This window comes from Paramormyrops kingsleyae, chromosome 15, assembly GCF_048594095.1.
Source record: "Paramormyrops kingsleyae isolate MSU_618 chromosome 15, PKINGS_0.4, whole genome shotgun sequence".
Classification (NCBI taxonomy): domain Eukaryota; kingdom Metazoa; phylum Chordata; class Actinopteri; order Osteoglossiformes; family Mormyridae; genus Paramormyrops; species Paramormyrops kingsleyae.
The window spans coordinates 658,912-677,986 of record NC_132811.1 but is presented as its reverse complement, the minus strand read 5'-3'; the positions used below and the strand labels follow the sequence as shown (position 1 = coordinate 677,986).

The following is a 19,075-nucleotide window of genomic DNA, read 5'->3' as shown; positions in this document are numbered from 1 at the left end:
AGAACAGATTAGTCTGTCTCACGCTAGCGCTGTGTCTGCCGTTTTAGAAGGAGAACAGATTAGTCTGTCTCACGCTAGCGCTGTGTGTGCCGTTTGAGAAGGAGAACAGATTAGTCTGTCTCACGCTAGCGCTGTGTGTGCCGTTTGAGAAGGAGAACAGATTAGTCTGTCTCACGCTAGCGCTGTGTCTGCCGTTTTAGAAGGAGAACAGATTAGTCTGTCTCACGCTAGCGCTGTGTCTGCCGTTTTAGAAGGAGAACAGATTAGTCTGTCTCACGCTAGCGCTGTGTGTGCCATTTGAGAAGGAGAACAGATTAGTCTGTCTCACGCTAGCGCTGTGTGTGCCGTTTGAGAAGGAGAACAGATTAGTCTGTCTCACGCTAGCGCTGTGTCTGCCGTTTTAGAAGGAGAACAGATTAGTCTGTCTCACGCTAGCGCTGTGTCTGCCGTTTTAGAAGGAGAACAGATTAGTCTGTCTCACGCTAGCGCTGTGTCTGCCGTTTTAGAAGGAGAACAGATTAGTCTGTCCCACGCTAGCGCTGTGTCTGCCGTTTGAGAAGGAGAACAGATTAGTCTGTCTCACGCTAGCGCTGTGTGTGCCGTTTGAGAAGGAGAACAGATTAGTCTGTCTCACGCTAGCGCTGTGTGTGCCGTTTGAGAAGGAGAACAGATTAGTCTGTCTCACGCTAGCGCTGTGTCTGCCGTTTTAGAAGGAGAACAGATTAGTCTGTCTCACGCTAGCGCTGTGTCTGCCGTTTTAGAAGGAGAACAGATTAGTCTGTCTCACGCTAGCGCTGTGTCTGCTGTTTTAGAAGGAGAACGGATTAGTCTGTCACATGCTTGCGTTGTGTGCCGTTTTAGAAGGAGAACAGATTAGTCTGTCTCACGCTAGCGCTGTGTCTGCCGTTTTAGAAGGAGAACAGATTAGTCTGTCACATGCTTGCGTTGTGTGCCGTTTTAGAAGGAGAACAGATTAGTCTGTCTCACGCTAGCGCTGTGTGCCATTTTAGAAGGAGAACAGATTAGTCTGACTCACGCTAGCGCTGTGTGCCGTTTGAGAAGAAGAACAGATTAGTCTGTCTCACGCTAGCTCTGTGTGTGCCGTTTGTGAAGGAGAACAGATTAGTCTGTCTCACGCTAGCGCTGTGTCTGCCGTTTTAGAAGGAGAACAGATTAGTCTGTCTCACGCTAGCGCTGTGTCTGCCGTTTTAGAAGGAGAACGGATTAGTCTATCTCACGCTAGCGCTGTCTGTCGTTTTAGAAGGAGAACAGATTAGTCTGTCTCACGCTAGCGCTGTGTGCCATTTTAGAAGGAGAACACATTAGTCTGTCTCACGCTAGCGCTGTGTGTGCCGTTTGAGAAGGAGAACAGATTAGTCTGTCTCACGCTAGCGCTGTGTGCCATTTTAGAAGGAGAACAGATTAGTCTGTCTCACGCTAGCGCTGTGTCTGCCGTTTTAGAAGGAGAACAGATTAGTCTGTCTCACGCTAGCGCTGTGTCTGCCGTTTTAGAAGGAGAACGGATTAGTCTGTCTCACGCTAGCGCTGTGTCTGCCGTTTTAGAAGGAGGACAGATTAGTCTGTCTCACGCTAGCGCTGTGTCTGCCGTTTTAGAAGGAGAACGGATTAGTCTCTCACGCTAGCGCTGTCTGTTGTTTTAGAAGGAGAACATATTAGTCTGTCACATGCTTGTGTGTCCAACCACTGAAATAGCTTTCATGATACCACCAGGCTCCTGTGCTTAGTGAAGGACTTTGACCAGTGTTACATGACAAAACCATTATTACTTAGTGTCATACAGGTATGTCAACAAATCCTTTTTGTATTCTAGATAACCAAGCTGTCCCTGTTTCAGAATGACGTTTAACCTTTAAAACCTTCCCTGTTTCAGACTATATCGGTGTCCTTCCTAATTTTGTAGTCAGTGGTACCTCAAAGACCTCCCCTGTTTTGAAATACTAGAAACTAGAGTTTCCCTGTCTTAGGGCTACTGGTTACTGGTTATCAGGAATGACCCCCATGGGCTATTATACTGGCACACACATGTTCTTTTTCTGCACTAAATGTTCGTCGAAGGCTCATGGACCGAATCTACCCTGTTGTCTTAACCTCAGTTTCAATCATAAACAAAGTCTGCCCAAATACAGTGTTTTAACTTATAACTCCCACTGATAAAGTCTTATTAATATTCTTGCTGTGACTGGGTCTGATAAATCAGGTAAGTAGCGAAAATCTGAAGAAGTGCATGTGAAAATGTTTTACAACATGCAAAGAGTATCAGTAATTAGGACTAGGAAACGAGTAAGAAACAGGAATTAAACTTTGAAACCACAGACATACCCATTTCCCCAAAAATCTTAATTTAAGTCTTTTAAATTCATCCAATAATATAACTTAAAGACCAGTGTATGAGTACATGCACTGGTTCCTTACGTCACCTATCAAAGCCATTTGATCTCTCGTTTTATACCTTTTATGTAAGGTAGTCGTAATCTCTGTCTACTGTTCATAGCTGTGCCAGTTTCATTCCAATTTTGATTCTTCGTTTCTGATAAACTCCCACATGTTTAGCACAAAGTGTGACTTATTTCAGTAGGTACAGCTCATACCAAATTCCATGTGAAATGTCAGTACGAAAAAACTGACCCAAATGCAAAGGTAAATTTTATTTCAACTTATTTCCTTCCGAATTTCAAGAGACTTGAGTCATATGTTTGTGGTCAGAGTCAGCACTAGAACAGAAGAATCAGAGGTCGTACAAGTACAAGAGGCTGTATCTCGCTCTAACAGTTCAAACGCTTTCTGCACCCCTGCTATAAGCGCCAGCCATGACCTCATACTTTGTTGAAAAAGCCCCCCTCACCTTTCTGTGATCCCCTGCATGCGCCTGGTCCACCACCACTGACAGAGGGCAGGTCCCAGCTCTTCAGGGTGCGATCCTGCGTCACCTCTGGGCATTTATTGCCTGCCAATATCCGTGTTATTCAGCAGAGCCAATGCTCAGCTGTGTCTTTTGTCTTTCTCAGTGTAGAATCCCTGCAGCTCCGTACCACAGCGCACCTCTCTAGTGGAGTAGGTGCTGCCTATTAACATGAATGAATTCAAATGGCACATAGTTGTACATGAAGGATTCACCATAAAGGAAAGTGAGCCAATATCCTGGTAAATGATGAGCATTTTGTGTTAAATAATGGCTTAAACTAGCACAACAAATGCAATATATATATATATATATATATATATATATATATATATATATATATATTGCCTATTTACTTTGGTTAACGTAGAAGGAGTGGTTGTCCAGTCATGAGTGTTTTAGACAAATGCAATGGAAGATGAAAACTGAGGTATGATTCAAGGTGTGAATTAAATTCTTGCAGATGACAAATGAAGAAGACATGTCATGGGTTATGTTTTAAAAGAAAATCTCCCATCTTTATGAGAGTTTGTAAGAACCCATGAATTAAAACATGAGCCATAACATAAATGCCCTATAAAAATTATGAACAGCCTTGATGCAGTCCAATCACTAAGCCTGACTGAGGTGGAAATTCATTTTGGTGCCTATGTAAGAAAACAGTTCTTCACAATCCGCAGCCTATACATTTTCTAAAACTGCTTATCTATAGTCAGGTCCATAAATTATTTTCATAATTTTGGCTCTGAGTGCCACCACAGTGGATTTCAAATCAAACAGTTAAGATGTGATTGAAGTGTAGACATGTTACTTTAATTCAAGGGGTTTAACAAAAATATCATGCGAGTCACTTAGGAACTACAGCCATTTATATTAACAGCCCCACAATGTCAAACAAAACAGAACAAGCCCATCAGAAAGACAGCAGAGACACTAGAATTAGGAGAAGCCAAGACTTTGGTACATTCGTGAAAAAGAACGAATGTACTGGTGCTGACTTAGTTTGGTTGTCGTTAAGATAATTATCTTAATTTCCAAACATGTTCTTTATGTTTTTTGTAATTATTCTTAGCCTTTTTAGTCATATCCATAATCCCCTTTTTATTATTCAGTATTGTTACGGACGTAGGGCATAGTGCAGGAGGGAAAAGCATCCACTTGTGGCTCCAAAACAGAAAGGGGCTTTATTTCAGGGAAGTACCACACAAAATAAAGGATCATTAGGACTCAGAAAGCGATAACAGAACTTAATACTGAAACAAGTGACAAAAACCATAAAGGAAACACAACCAAGGAGCAGAACCAAGAACAGGGTACAAGGACCAAAGCACATGACAACATTAAAGCATGACATTACAATGGCAGATTGGAGCAGAGAGTGAGGGAAGGTACAGAAATACACAGACATCCAGGGAAAACAGGGAATGGGTGTAACCCAATGAATGAACCAATCAAGGGAGACACAGGATCAACGAGACACAGACGGAGACAATAACCCTGAGAACACGTAGAACTACGAGAATTAACACACACTAAAGATTAAGACAGCAGGCACTAGGGGAAACACCAACAGGAAATACTAGAAACAAAAATACACAGAAATAATCACAAAAAACCCGGGGAAACTGTAGAATAAGGTAACATGAAAAACACTAGAGAACAAAAATCCAAAAATACAGGTGAGACTGATCTCAAGCCAGCCTAAGGCCAATAACACCAGGAGACAGAATCTGAGCCCCACACTCAGCCCACTGACCTACAGTATGCGGCAGTCTGGGGAACAGGGGAAACACACCAGGGACTTAGGCACACTGGGGGTGAAGGGCATGAAACAGGGAAGAGGTCAGGATGGACAGCGACACCTGCTGGCCAAACAGGAAGGGGACAGGAAGGGCAGGGACGGGCGGGCGTGCGTCACCCTTCAAAACCTATTCAGTATTCCTTTATCCATCACATACACAGCGTGAGTGTGTGGCCAGGGAAGACGACCGAGATGCTGATATATTTTACGATCGTGACATCCCTGTTCATTTATAATAACGCCATTCAAAGTAGAAAGGGCAGAATAATTGGATAAATAACTATAAAACTTAATACGATATCCAGTAAAGTGTGGTTTAAGCATTGGACTATGGGGGAAAATGGACGCTACTTGGTTTTCAGATTATGTATTTCAATACATCTTTATAAATAATTGCACTGTGTCCATTCACCACCAGCAACTGAACATGTGAATATTCAAATATTAATTAAAATTTGCCTGTAAGGTAATCTGGAAAACCAAGGAGTGTGCAAGAGTCACTATGAACGTAAACTGCTACACCAATATCAGTTACAGCAGACTGCCACTTTTTGTAGATAATAATAATAATAATATTTAGCACACATAGCAAATAGGCTCAAAAGGCAAAAATAATCACTGTGCATCTCTGCCTGTGGACATCAAAGGTCTGTGATTAAAAATGGCCAGGCTTGCTTTTCGACCTTAAATCTGATAAGTTATCTATCTAAGTGTGTGGCTCAGTGGGCTAAGCCTGTGTGCTTGTAATCACACGGTCGCCGGTTCAAACCCAGCCTCAGCATGTCTGCAGGTCCTTGAGCAAGGCCTTTAATCCCCAGCTCCCTGGGTGCCCCAACAGGTGGCTGCCTTTCACAGACAGCTTACTCTACAAAGAGCAAGGTGATGGAGGTGTAAAAAGAACTTTCCCATGAGGGACAATAAAGGTTAAACTATTATTATTATGATACATGCTTCATGACACAAGGTAGGCATGTCATTGTCAAAGTCTACAATCAAGAGGAAAGTAAATACAGAGGTTTTACCACAAGACACAAACACTGATAAGCCTTAATAATGGGAGGGCAAGGTTAGACCTTGCCAGAAAATGTCTAAAAAATGTGCACAGTTCTATTGTTCATAGAGACAATACTAAGATCAGCCTGTACCAGAATGATGGAAAGAGAAGATTATGGAGAAGGAAACATACCACACCATCTGTGAGACATGGCAGAGGCAGCGTTGGCATGAACATACATCACTGCTGATGAAACTGTCAATGTCAATGGTGTTTATTGATGATGTGACTGTTGACAGAAGCAGCAGGAGAAATTTTAAAGTGTATAAGGCCATATTATTAGTGTTACTCATTGCCATAGTCATGGACAACGAGCCAAAGTAAAAGCAACCCAAGAGGTTTCGAAGGGAAAGAGTAGTATTCTACAATGGCCGAGTTAGTCACCTGAACTTCATCTAAATGAATATGCATTTCACCTGCTGAATGCAAAAGGCAGAAATAAGAAAGGTAGAAATACCAACATACAAGCAGGAACTGAAGACAGCTGCAGAAAGATGGCTGGCAGGGAGTCACTACGGCTCTGCGGGATGCATTCCACGCTTAAAGCCGTCACTGGCTGCCCAGAATTTTCAACCAAGCATTAAAAATAATCAGTAGGATTATGTTGCTTTGTTCAATTATTTTTGAGCTCCTGAAAAGAGGGAGGACTGTATATGAAAATAACTGCAATTCCTAAATGACTATAAATAACCTATAAATTACAATATTTTGGTAAACCCCTTGAATTAAAGATGAAAGTCTACATTACAATTTAGTCACATCTAGATTCTTTCATTTCAAATCCACTGTGTTGGCATAGAGAGACAAAATGATGACAATCATGTCAATGTCCAAATACCTAAATGGACCTAAATGCAGTTCAAGGGCACTTCATCACAGTCTGATGGCAGTTTAAATAGCTACATAATGAAGGCAGATGGAATGAGTAATATTTTTAAACTTTTTATGCAAAAAGAAGACTGGATACCACTGTAATATCAACACCAGGGTTCCAGTGCTCCCAACCCTCTGAACACTGAGTTCAGTTGTCACACCAGTTCCTCATTACTAATCAGGCGAATAGAGCTCAACCTTATTATAGCAGAGCAGTAAGCACTGCATATTGTTCAGTCACTGTCATTGCTATTAGAGCATAGGGTTCAGTCTGCTCTCAAATCAGAGGCTCATTTGGGGGCTAAATACAGATGCTCTGTGTTTCTGTCTGGTGCCAGAGGCTTTGCTGGCTTGATGGTTTCGGGTCTCCACATAGTGGCTTAGGGTTCGTGACTCTTGTTGTCTCGCATCTTGTTATGAGCTTCTGGTCTCGGTTAGCAGCTGTTCCGTTTTCGGAAGTCTTGGTTCTGAGAGCCAACATTCTGCAGCTGGGATGATGTATTTTTCTGAGTGTTCAGGGGTCTGTATCACTAAGTGAGATTTATTGGTTAGCTAGATAACTTGTCGGATTTAAGGTACCCCAGTTTAAATGGACTTCATCTTCATTCACTTGCATTTAGCATAGACTACCTTAAATCCTACAAGTTATGTCGCTAACACAAAAATCCTGTTTTGTGATACAGGCCCTGGTTTCTGTTTCTGCATCCTGCAGGTTTCCTGGTCTGGGATTTCAAGTCCACCTTCCTGTGCACCTCATCCTGGAGCTGTCTGTCCATTCTGCAGCCCAATCCCACTGGCAGTGAAGGGCCTACAGGTCACAGGAGCCAGTGGGCAGAAGACCTGGTTGGATGGCCCTGGTCGACACATGTTCTCAGACCATGACTATGAAGGTCAACAAATGGATTTTTTTAATCTGTAAACTGAGTAACTGCTGGGGTTTTGTGTTTCCCAAATGTCTAACAATAACCAATTACCCTGTTTACACGCTCACCTGTGTCTTGCCTTAATTTTGTTCCCTGGCTCCTTATTTGGTTTCTGGTTATGTTTCCAGTTGCATTCCCACTCTCATTTCCTATTCGGTACTGAGCCCAGTGCTGCTTTTGTTCTCTTAAGCTTATTTTTGGTAATAAAAGCTCATGCTTGCATATCTCCGTCCCCTAGGCTCCCATCCCCCAGACCTCTGCTCCCCACCTGGCTCTCCCCATAAACATGGTTTTGGAGAGCAGGCTTGGGAGGGGGAGGGGGAGGGGGAGGGGGAGGGGGAGGGGGAGGGGGGGGGGGGGCGCAGGGGGCGCTACTGCTGCCTCCAGGGCTCAAATCCCACTACAGCTGTGTTTTACACATTCTCTCCTCTGGAAAGTCTGTTTTCTTCCTGCAGTAAACAAGTGGCCAGGCACCGCGGCGTCTCTGAATTGCCCATTGTCTGTGTGCCTTGTGATGGGTTGACTCTGACCCAGAGTATTTCCCTGCCTTGTCCTCTCTGTGCTGGCATAGGCCCAAACAAAAGCTTCTTGCATATTTGTGGTACTACAGCTTCCAGATGCAGTTTCAAAAGCTGACTGTACTCGAGCCTCTAAATTACTGCTTGCAGCTCCTTCCTTCTCACGATGGATCATTCAGAAGGTTACTGATGTCTCCATGCAATTTATGGAGAGTAACTTGGCCTACGCACAAGCTTAACTTTTCAGGGCCTCACCACTGAAGTGGCTGTTGCTTGTACCTTAAAATTTTATGTAACATTTGTAATTTGATGCGTGACTAATTAGCCATTATCTATCAAGAGCGGTGACCAAGGCATGGAACTGAATCACAGTTTCCAGTGCAGTCTGACCCTGTGCTTCTGTCTCTTTGGTTCTCATTGCTGCTCATATAAATGCCTTGCAAATTTGTCTGTATGTTTCACCGCTGCTGCTGGGTTACAGACATCCTGTGAAATCAGTCAGCTTCAAAGAGTCTTTCTTGTTCCTACAGACACATTGAAATTACTCTTACTATATGAAAACTTGCCATTTTGTGTTCATCATTGTGTCCTGTCCTTCCACAACTGCCCCACGTGACTTTAATTGCCCCTCGGGGACAAATAATGTTATTTGAATCTGAATTCCTCAGAAAAAACTACTCTGTAAATCTCAATAAACAATCAAGTATTTTCTGATAATGTCTTTTAGCATAACAACATATTAATTATTTTGCTTGCTTTTTAAGCATTTTTGAACACTATTTTATGAGAAGCAACTTGCAAAAAAATGTAAAACTAGCCTGTCCCTCAGTATGATTTTTCTACTTTTATTAGCTATTGAGACCAAAAAAATAAAATTATCGTATACAACCGTAAAATTGTATGAAGCATCACGTGTCTTTTCATTACTGTGTGTAAAATTTTGTTTAAAAAACTATTTAGTCAGGTTCCCAGGTTCTCATCAATCTAGTTATTTTCATAAAAACAGACCTTTTATAATGACTGTAGTTTGTATTTTACTTTATTCAGACTAACCCACCATACACCTACCTGGCTTAATCGGTTAAACACATTCTAGTAAACAATTATCTTGCTCTTTAACACGGCTGACACGAGTCATTTTCACCTGTTATTGTACAGGTTATATACAGATTATTAAAAGTGCAAAAACATAGTACTTCTTTTAAATGCTCTCCCCATTCGCGAATTTCAGGTCACACGCCTATATTCGGTTTTTAATGTGGGTTATACGACTATTTACCCCAGAGTAATTTGCATCCTGTTGTGTAATGACTACAGCTGATCCCCCTATTGTATGTCTTGCCGCCCCCCACCCCCAAACTTTTCAGTTGCTAAAACTGCAGTCATGAAAACATCATAACATGGGTGTAATCTAGCTATATAACTCGAACTATATAGAATTCAATATTAAATACGTCTAAATTAAGCACAATACAAATGCTATTTGTTAGTGTCTTAATTTGTCTTTAATTTTTAAATTTACTTTTATATTACAGAGGAACTTTAATAAAACACTACGGAGAAGCAGCGAATAATGTTTAGGCCATTATTTAACAAGACGTGCTCCTCATTCCGCAGAGCTGCGGCAGACACTCGGCCTCCCTTTGTGATGAATCCTTCACGTACATCCACATGCCATTTGATTTCATTCATGCCATTAGGCGAGTCAGCTGGCGGCAAGTCGTGTGAATAGGAGACTACTGTACCAGCCACCTTCTGCTGGAGACAAGAGTCTCTCTGTGCTTCCTGACCCATTCATAAGCGCTAATTTCAAAATGGGCTGAATCCAGTGGGAAGCCGCCTAGAGAGGATCATTGCCGCCCCTTGTTCAGAAATGGATAAACCAAATATTCTGCGGCGTCGGGGATTACAGGTAAGGCACGATGAGACTTAGATCACAGGCTGACGACGGCCGGAACTGGTTCAGTTGTCGTCATCCAGTTTCGGTTGCAATAATTGTCTCAAAAATGTGCTCCACTAACACGATTCTTTTCGAATAAACAGGAAAGACTTTCGAATGTGTGGTCGCTCTTTTCTGCGCTGTCGTGCTGGAGAGATGCCGTCTCTTGATAAAATGCGTCAGGCAGCCCTGTGGTAAATGTAGGTACCGGAGCTTTTGGGCGTATGCTTCGGGGTGTTGATCAGTGTCACTATTGAAAAAGCTACCGCCACTGTTGCGAAAAGGTGTTTGCACTAGTGAACTCTAGACACAGCGAATGGAAATCTAAGGATATTTAGAAGTCGTGTAACACCGGCAACTACTTTATTACAATCATGAAAACCCTTTGGTTTTTATGAAATTGCTTTTCTTTTCCCGTCGATAGCAAACACAGTTATGTGCATATAGGCGCAGCAATGACGGTAAATGACCGCGGTCCTAAACCGGTGTTTTGATTTGGAAATTTGGATTATTCGATATTTTGAGTCATCCTAACACTGCCAACAGGTGTTGTTCATAAAGAAAGCAAGCAAGCCAGAAAGCTAGAGGCGGAACTCTTTATCCACCATGAGAGTAACAGGTTGAAAAGAGAAGTAGGTGAATGTAGCCTTTGTGTTTTGCTGAGGCAGCACATCTACTGAGCCCCGCATTCACACACACAGCCTGTTTTAAATTGCAACGTCAACTATTCTTACTTGTTTTTCATGCTGCACAGCCATATCTGTTTACTTACTATTCACAAGAGGCTTTCCACACTTATAATGACAGATTTACAATGTTTCACATATTACATATAAGATCCAGTGTGACACCATAATAAAGTTTTGCATGTTAATATACACTCACCTAAAGGATTATTAGGAACACCTGTTCAATTTGTCATTAATGCAATTATCTAATCAACCAATCACATGGCAGTTGCTTCAATGCATTTAGGGGTGTGGTCCTGGTCAAGACAATCTCCTGAACTCCAAACTGAATGTCAGAATGGGAAAGGAAGGTGATTTAAGCAATTTTGAGTGTGGCATGGTTGTTGGTGCCAGACGGGCCGGTCTGAGTATTTCACAATCTGCTCAGTTACTGGGATTTTCACGCACAACCATTTCTAGGGTTTACAAAGAATGGTGTGCAAAGGGAAGAACATCCAGTATGCGGCAGTCCTGTGGGCGAAAATGCCTTGTTGATGCTAGAGGTCAGAGGAGAATGGGCTGACTGATTCAAGCTGATAGAAGAGCAACTTTGACTGAAATAACCACTCGTTACAACCGAGGTATGCAGCAAAGCATTTGTGAAGCCACAACACGCACAACCTTGAGGCAGATGGGCTACAACAGCAGAAGACCCCACCGGGTACCACTCATCTCCACTACAAATAGGAAAAAGAGGCTACAATTTGCACGAGCTCACCAAAATTGGACAGTTGATGACTGGAAAAATGTTGCCTGGTCTAATGAGTCTCAATTTCTGTTGAGACATTCAAATGGTAGAGTCAGAATTTGGCGTAAACAGAATGAGAACATGGATCCATCATGCCTTGTTACCACTGTGCAGGCTGCTGGTGGTGGTGTAATGGTGTGGGGGATGTTTTCTTGCCACACTTTAGGCCCCTTAGTGCCAATTGGGCATCGTTTAAATGCCACGGCCTACCTGAGCATTGTTTCTGACCATGTCCATCCCTTTATGACCACCATGTACCCATCCTCTGATGGCTACTTCCAGCAAGATAATGCACCATGTCACAAAGCTCGAATCATTTCAAATTGGTTTCTTGAACATGATAATGAGTTCACTGTACTACAATGGCCCCCACAGTCACCAGATCTCAACCCAATAGAGCATCTTTGGGATGTGGTGGAACGGGAGCTTCGTGCCATGGATGTGCATCCCACAAATCTCCATCAACTGCAAGATGCTATCCTATCAATATGGGCCAACATTTCTAAAGAATGCTTTCAGCACCTTGTTGAATCAATGCCACGTAGAATTAAGGCAGTTCTGAAGGCGAAAGGGGGTCAAACACCGTATTAGTATGGTGTTCCTAATAATCCTTTAAGTGAGTGTATATGTGTTACAAAGGCCATGTGGATTTGTAGGTGAACATAAAATGTGGATTTCATATCCATATATAGACTGTGGGAATTTTTGAGTACAAATAGCTGCGTAGTGTGAGCAGAAGAAAGGGAAGTGAATCTAGGTAGCAGAAGCTAGAAAGTCGAATTCGAGACCCGATGGTGAACATTATTTTAGCTCATTGTGCTAATAGTAGGGTAGTCATTCAATGGATTGTTAGTAAAAAAATAAATTTACTTTTTGAAATGGAAATGTCCAGTAATGTCATTCTGTAGTTACATCTAAATAGACACTTTTTCAGTAAAATTATACAGGGGTTGAAATAATATTAATCGTGCACAATTAATAATAGTACATACAGCACAGCAAACCGCTGTTTAGAGGATTTAATCTTAACTACGCTTTCAGCTGAATCCTAACTGCACCTCCGGCTTAATCCTAACTATGCTTTCGGCTTAATCCTAACTGCACCTCCGGCTTAATTGTACCTACGCTTTTGGCTTAATTCTAACTACATTCCCATCTTAATCCTAACTACACTTCCCATTCCTTATTTCCCTTAACCACAGTATATTATCCCCAAAACTACTATAAATAGGACAGACAGCAAAACACATAAAGGGTTGATACCATATAAGAATAACTCCACATCACATACCCAGGCTGCCAACAACCTGTTGGCCACCAATGTATTTCGCCAATATCTAATTAATGGTTACCCAAAAGGCACCCAGATATATGAATTTACACCAAATACAGTTTAAATGATAAGGACAGAACAGCAATCCCACCATGCAACAATATCTTCTCACCTAAGAGAAAACAACAATCTCATCATCGATCTGCCCCACCCTAACCTTTCATTATTCTTCCACACAAGGCCACCAGTTGAAAGCAGTGCAGCAACAGTTCTGATCAGAACAAAGCAACCATTTTATAAAAAGCATGACATTTTCTAGTAGAGTACTGGGGCAGAACCTTTAGATTGATTTTGTTCAGCACTGGATATGATTTCACCTGTAGACAGGGATTAAATCAGCATTTGAGCAACACGGGCTGAATTGCCGATTTACAAATGTTCATATGTTGTCATGATGCACTTACTATGAACACCGTGTGGCTCTCCAAGGGCAACGACGCTACCCAGAATGCCGTGCTGCCCCAAACCACCATGTTACCACAAGCATCACTGTCTCTCCACAATCATTCACACTGTAACTGATGTACCGTTTTATCGGGCATTTCATTTCATATTAAATAAGATGCTTTATAAAGCCATTTGTGCAGGTACAGGAATTCAGTTGCAGAGTAATTCTTGTATGGGGATTAGGGTTGGGGCTGGGATTTGGGTTGGAATGAAATTAAAGTGAGACATTTACATGGTTGGACATAAGGAGCATAATAAATCTAAGATTATTGAATATATTATTGCATATATAACAGTAAAATTTATCATTTAAAATTTGGCTGGCTAGGGAATGCATAGAGGATAAATACATATTTTTTTAAATATGTTCTTTGTTGACCTTGTTTATCACTATTATCAGAAGTGAAAGACACTCTTGTAAACCCAGCATGACATTGATTAACATTATTCAGTCAATGTTATTCGAGAACCTGGGCAATACATCATAGTTTAATAAACTTTACTGCTGTGCACTAAAACATTACAGTCTAGCATGTGCTTTGTTTCACTTTTATGACTTTATTGCCATCTGCTGGATACTTTAGGTATTGGTTGTACAATACAATCCCCAACCTTTAAACATTGCAGATTATTTTACATGGTTTATAATTTAGAATATACACTCACTTGTCACTTTATTGGGTACACCTGTTCAGCTGTTCATTGAAGCAATTGTTTAATCAGCCAATCATATGCAGCACAGTGCATAAAATTATGCAGATGGGTTCCGGAACCTGGTGGGTGTTCCACGAAGCAGGATTTCTCAATTAGCTGTGGGTGTATTTATTCAGGATATAAGCCGCATACACACAGACACACACACACCGAGATACAGACACACACACACTGAGATACAGACACACACACCAAGATATAGACACACACACACACCGAGATATAGACACACACACACTGAGATACAGACACACACACCAAGATATAGACACACACACTCACCGAGATACAGACACACACACACACCGAGGTACAGACACACACACAATGAGATACAGACACACACACACGCACAGACACACACACAGACACACATACATGTACAGAATGTATAATATTATGATTTATGACAGTATTAATGTGGATAATGTTTCCTTTTTATTCCAGAAGGAGTTGAGTCTTCCACGAAGAGGCAATGTGTAAGTAATGGAGGAGATATTTGCTGCATTTGGCTCCATTGAGAGACGCTTCAACCTGCCCTCAGACCACTCAACTTGACTGTAGCTGGAGTTCTGGTGCTGATGCAGGATTTATGAAGAATTCAAATCGGGGCAGAAGGGATTTAAAATGAAGTTTTACTCAGAGTTTGGCACGTTTGGGGTGCAGCAGACGCACTGGTTGGTTTTTCAAGGACTAATTCATGTTCGCAGTCAAAATCCACACCAGACAAATAGCAGCATTATCATCACCAGTGTCTGGAAGTTCATGATTTAAGGCTGTTTTTTACTGGCGATAGTCATGACTGTCACAAACCTAGATACTTAAGTCAGGTTGTCTTGCATGGAGCAGAGCACTTGGCCTGAGCCTGCTTGTTGGCGAGGGTGCTGCCCTGAATGGTCACCTGCTCCCGGTTTTGCAGCCTTTCTTCTCTGGTGGTAATACACTGATGCTAGTTTGATTACTCGAAGATCATTGCTTAGACCCTGACCAAACCACCCAGCTTCTGGAACATTCCTTGCCACATCCTACTTTGGTTGTCCCTGTTAGGCTGTGTATCACCTTTTGGTGATTCCAAATCTTTGGAAGTGCCTTTTCTTTTATTATGGCTTTATGATTGTGGTATTGATTAAGCTTGAAATCGTCATGGTGGACATAACACATGTTTGTGATTGCTCTGGTGCATGTCCAGTCACAGCGTTGTAGGACTGTGCCATTTTCTCAAGATCACCCGCTATAGAGGTCTCCTGGATTTTGATGGTACAGTGTTCACAGAAAGTCTTGTAATCCTTGGAATGCTGTATCTGTGTGTCTCCTGGAGGGGTAGACGAAAAGACGATTCCCGATGGGGATGAATACAGCATGATCCTTCATTGTAAATAGTCATTATAAGTATCTCTCAGGTCACCATGGTTACTGGGATATCTGCAGTATTCCTGTCATTGCTGTGATACCGAGGAAGATCGCCAGGCCAATCTATTAAAGAGGTCTCTGGAGGTGCAGGTCACATGAAGTCATGGTTGAAGGGCAATATCTAGTAGGGCTTAACTCCAGATCTGTCTGTATTTTCCATTGCCTGTAATATTTACACATGATATTTACATTATGTCTGCACAGGGGTACAGGGTGACTCTGTGACCTTCAGGGTTCAGTATTCCCACCCCTGCATGTGTGTGTTTGGATTATGTTTAAATTACATTGTGGGGACCAAACGTACCCCACAATGTGACAAAAACCTGTTATTTTGACGTTTTAGGGACCATATTTCACAAAGATCTGTGAATGCAATCAAAAAACTAAAAATGCCAAAAATCTTGTATTTTGTTTGGTTATTTATGAGTAAGGTTAGGACTGGGTAGGGGTTAAGGCCGTAATGTTGGGATTAGAGTTTTCCTCAGAGAAATGAATGGAGAGTCCCCACAAAGATATAATTACAAACCTGTGTGTGTGTGTTTATGTGTGTGTGTGTGTGTGTGTATTTGTCTCTGTGTGTCACTGGAGGCGTGTGTTCATGTGTGTCTCTGTGTGTCACTGGAGGCATGTGTTCATGTGTGTCTCTGTGTGTCACTGGAGGCGTGTGTTCATGTGTGTCTCTGTGTGTCACTGGAGGCGTGTGTTCATGTGTGTCTCTGTGTGTCACTGGAGGCGTGTGTTCATGTGTGTCTCTGTGTGTCACTGGAGGCGTGTGTTCATGTGTGTCTCTGTGTGTCACTGGAGGCGTGTGTTCATGTGTGTCTCTGTGTGTCACTGGAGGCGTGTGTGCATGTGTGTGTCTGTGTGTCACTGGAGGTATGTGTGCATGTGTGTCTCTGTGTGTCACTGGAGGCGTGTGTTCATGTGTGTCTCTGTGTGTCACTGGAGGCATGTGTTCATGTGTGTCTCTGTGTGTCACTGGAGGCGTGTGTTCATGTGTGTCTCTGTGTGTCACTGGAGGCGTGTGTTCATGTGTGTCTCTGTGTGTCACTGGAGGCGTGTGTGCATGTGTGTCTCTGTGTGTCACTGGAGGCGTGTGTGCATGTGTTTCTGTGTGGTTTTGTATATATTACATTGTGGGACCCAATGTAAGGGTTACGGTTGGCATAGTTAAGATGTTGCTTGGGAAAGCGAGGGCGAGATTGACACCCCAAACCTGGAGGTGTGAGCCGATACCACAAGCCACCAGGCCACCAGGCCTCCAGGCCGCCTTTGCTATATCCTTATCACTCGCTGTGTCGTTGCTGAAAAGGCCACACTGGCCTCACACTCTCACCCAGAGCTTGTGAGGATGTCGGCTGTTATAACAGCTGAGAAAATTCAAAGCATTCATTCTGCAAGGGACATTAAATACTTCTCTGTTTCATGGGATGGACAAGTTAACTAGTGCATTTAAAGTTAAAGAACATCCTAGAATTTGATTGCTATCACCACACTGCCAGTTAATAGGATGCCAGACTGTTACAGAGTCTTTCCATCTTATAAAGGAAACTTGTTTTATTTTAGTTATTTTTATCCTTTTATCATCCATAATTGTTCAGTCAACTTTCTAATGCTTTTCATGAATAAAAAACTGCAGTGTGTGAAATAAATGGAAAAGTGGCACAAACCTGTGGTGTATAAACACTGTGAACCAAAGTGAAAAGACAGCACACATGATGTAAACAAGTACGCAAATTAAAAGGCGATAGTTCTAAATTGTGTGTGATTGTGTACCCCTTATCGTTGCTTTAATTCATAGCATGAACATATGTTGTGGTATCCTGATGCATTTGAACAAATGGGAAAAAAATACATTTATCCCTGAGACAGGTGCATAGACGTGCAGCTTTTAGCTTAGCCCCACTGAGAACTCAGGAACACGTCTCTCCAAAGTCCCGGTATCCAAGGCAGGCTTTGGATGCTGCACTGTGCAGTGCCTCTTAGCAACCACTGCAAGCGGCTATGAATCTCCTTAACAACCAGTTGTGTCTTATCATTATGGCAAAAATTCTGCTTACACGCAGAATATTGACATTTTACTCAAGGGCTTTTTACTGAAATAAAAACACAGATTTGTATTACTGTTTCTGTAATAATAATTATAGTATCATATGTTAATTCATTTAAAGGAAAGACATAGTTCCCAAGTCAAAGATTTTAAATTCTTAGACCCAATTTGTTTATAATCGTTTTCCTAGTCCTTTAGTTACATACAGAAAAATACATAAGTTCACTAGTTCACTTTTCTGCAAGTAATTTTAATTCTAGGTGACTCTATTACATTTGCCAGTTGACGTTACAACTGTATTTATCATTGACAGTTCTAGGGTCCATTGGGCCACCCCCCAATGTCTGAACCCACCTAAAAACAATTATTCTAAAACCATCCATGTTTAACCATTTAATTTATTTTCGAATATATTTCGTATCTCCCACTCGGATTATTTTTTATCGTGGGACCCCCTCCCCCACACGCCCGGCAGACTTTTTAATGTGGGGATACCCGGTGGTGGGCTGTGGGGGGCGTCCCGTATTTATTCAGGGACCTGGGTCAAATCCTATTATCGCCCTTGGTGTGCATTCTAACAGCTGAAATATCCACCACTTACTATAATGTTTGGGATTCTAAACTGATTCGGCACTACGCCCCCTGGTGGGCGAGCTGCTACTTAAACATTGATCAAAACTACTCTGAAATTATGCTAGAATTTCGGCGCAGAATATGTGACAGAATTACAGAATTTACATTGTGTTGGTAAAGATTAAATTTCAGCATTAAAGGATTTGCCTTGAGATTACAGCCAAACAACGAAAAAGTCACGAAACAGCACAACAAGCTTAAGTGGAAGTCTACCGTGGTGTTTTAATTAGTTTCACTTCAGCCAGTAAGAACTGTCCAGAAAAGGTCTAATCACATTCGTTAGATCTCACCACGGTTGAGAAGGTGACATGTAACACTGACGTGACATCACGTGTAGATTCAGCCATCAGTGAAATTATGTTGTAATTAAACTGCCTATGCGTCTCGCTTAACTGATGCATGTCTTCGGTCGACATCTGCAGCCGCCTCCTAAACAGTCACATGGGAGTGATGACTACGCGCTGCCGGTGAATTTGCCTCGGCGGATCCTCGATGTGTGCGCCTGCTATTTGTTTTTCTCCCTCCCCCGTAACAGGAGCGATCCGAACATTCTGAGTTCGCTGTTCATACGAACGTGTTAGATACCCGCATCTGCCGTGCACTTCTGCTCGCGCGCGTTCACGGAGCTGGGGGTGAGGGGCGATACCCCAGACCTAAAAGCCCGAGGCTTGTTGTTCGTTTTAAGATTTTAAACCAAGATGACAAGCGACTGTTATCTCTGTTGCTCGAAGATACTCGAGGAGCGAGTACGCTTTACTAAATAAGGTTGCCGGCCAGGAGAGCACTGCCTCGCCAAAGATGAAATCAAGGAGAGAGAAACTCAAAATCCCATCCCTTACTCTGGAGTAAGTTGGCCGGTTTTCGTCAGTGTTTTCGGAGGGGAAAACAGGGGATGCATGATGAATTGGTAACAAAAAGGACGAGGAGTCGTGCAGACGTGGCCGCTGATTGTATGTAGCTACCCCTTGCTTTGGGAGGGGTGGG

General features: G+C 42.3%; 1 protein-coding gene across 4 annotated transcripts in view; it reads left to right on the top strand.

The window, feature by feature from the left end:
- The first annotated feature begins 9,837 nt into the window (after positions 1-9,837).
- mast3a (microtubule associated serine/threonine kinase 3a) overlaps positions 9,838-19,075 on the top strand; it is a 44,324-nt gene continuing 35,086 nt past the window's right edge. For 2 of the 4 annotated variants that reach the window (XM_023843715.2, XM_023843710.2), the window contains exons 1-2: positions 9,838-10,001; positions 14,446-14,477. In XM_023843715.2, the coding sequence (XP_023699483.2) occupies positions 9,963-10,001; positions 14,446-14,477 (71 nt within the window). In that variant the 5' untranslated portion in view covers positions 9,838-9,962. Of the gene's footprint in view, positions 10,002-14,445; positions 14,478-18,496; positions 18,937-19,075 lie in introns of those variants that run through there. The other 2 variants (XM_023843713.2, XM_023843717.2) reach the window with 2 other exon arrangements.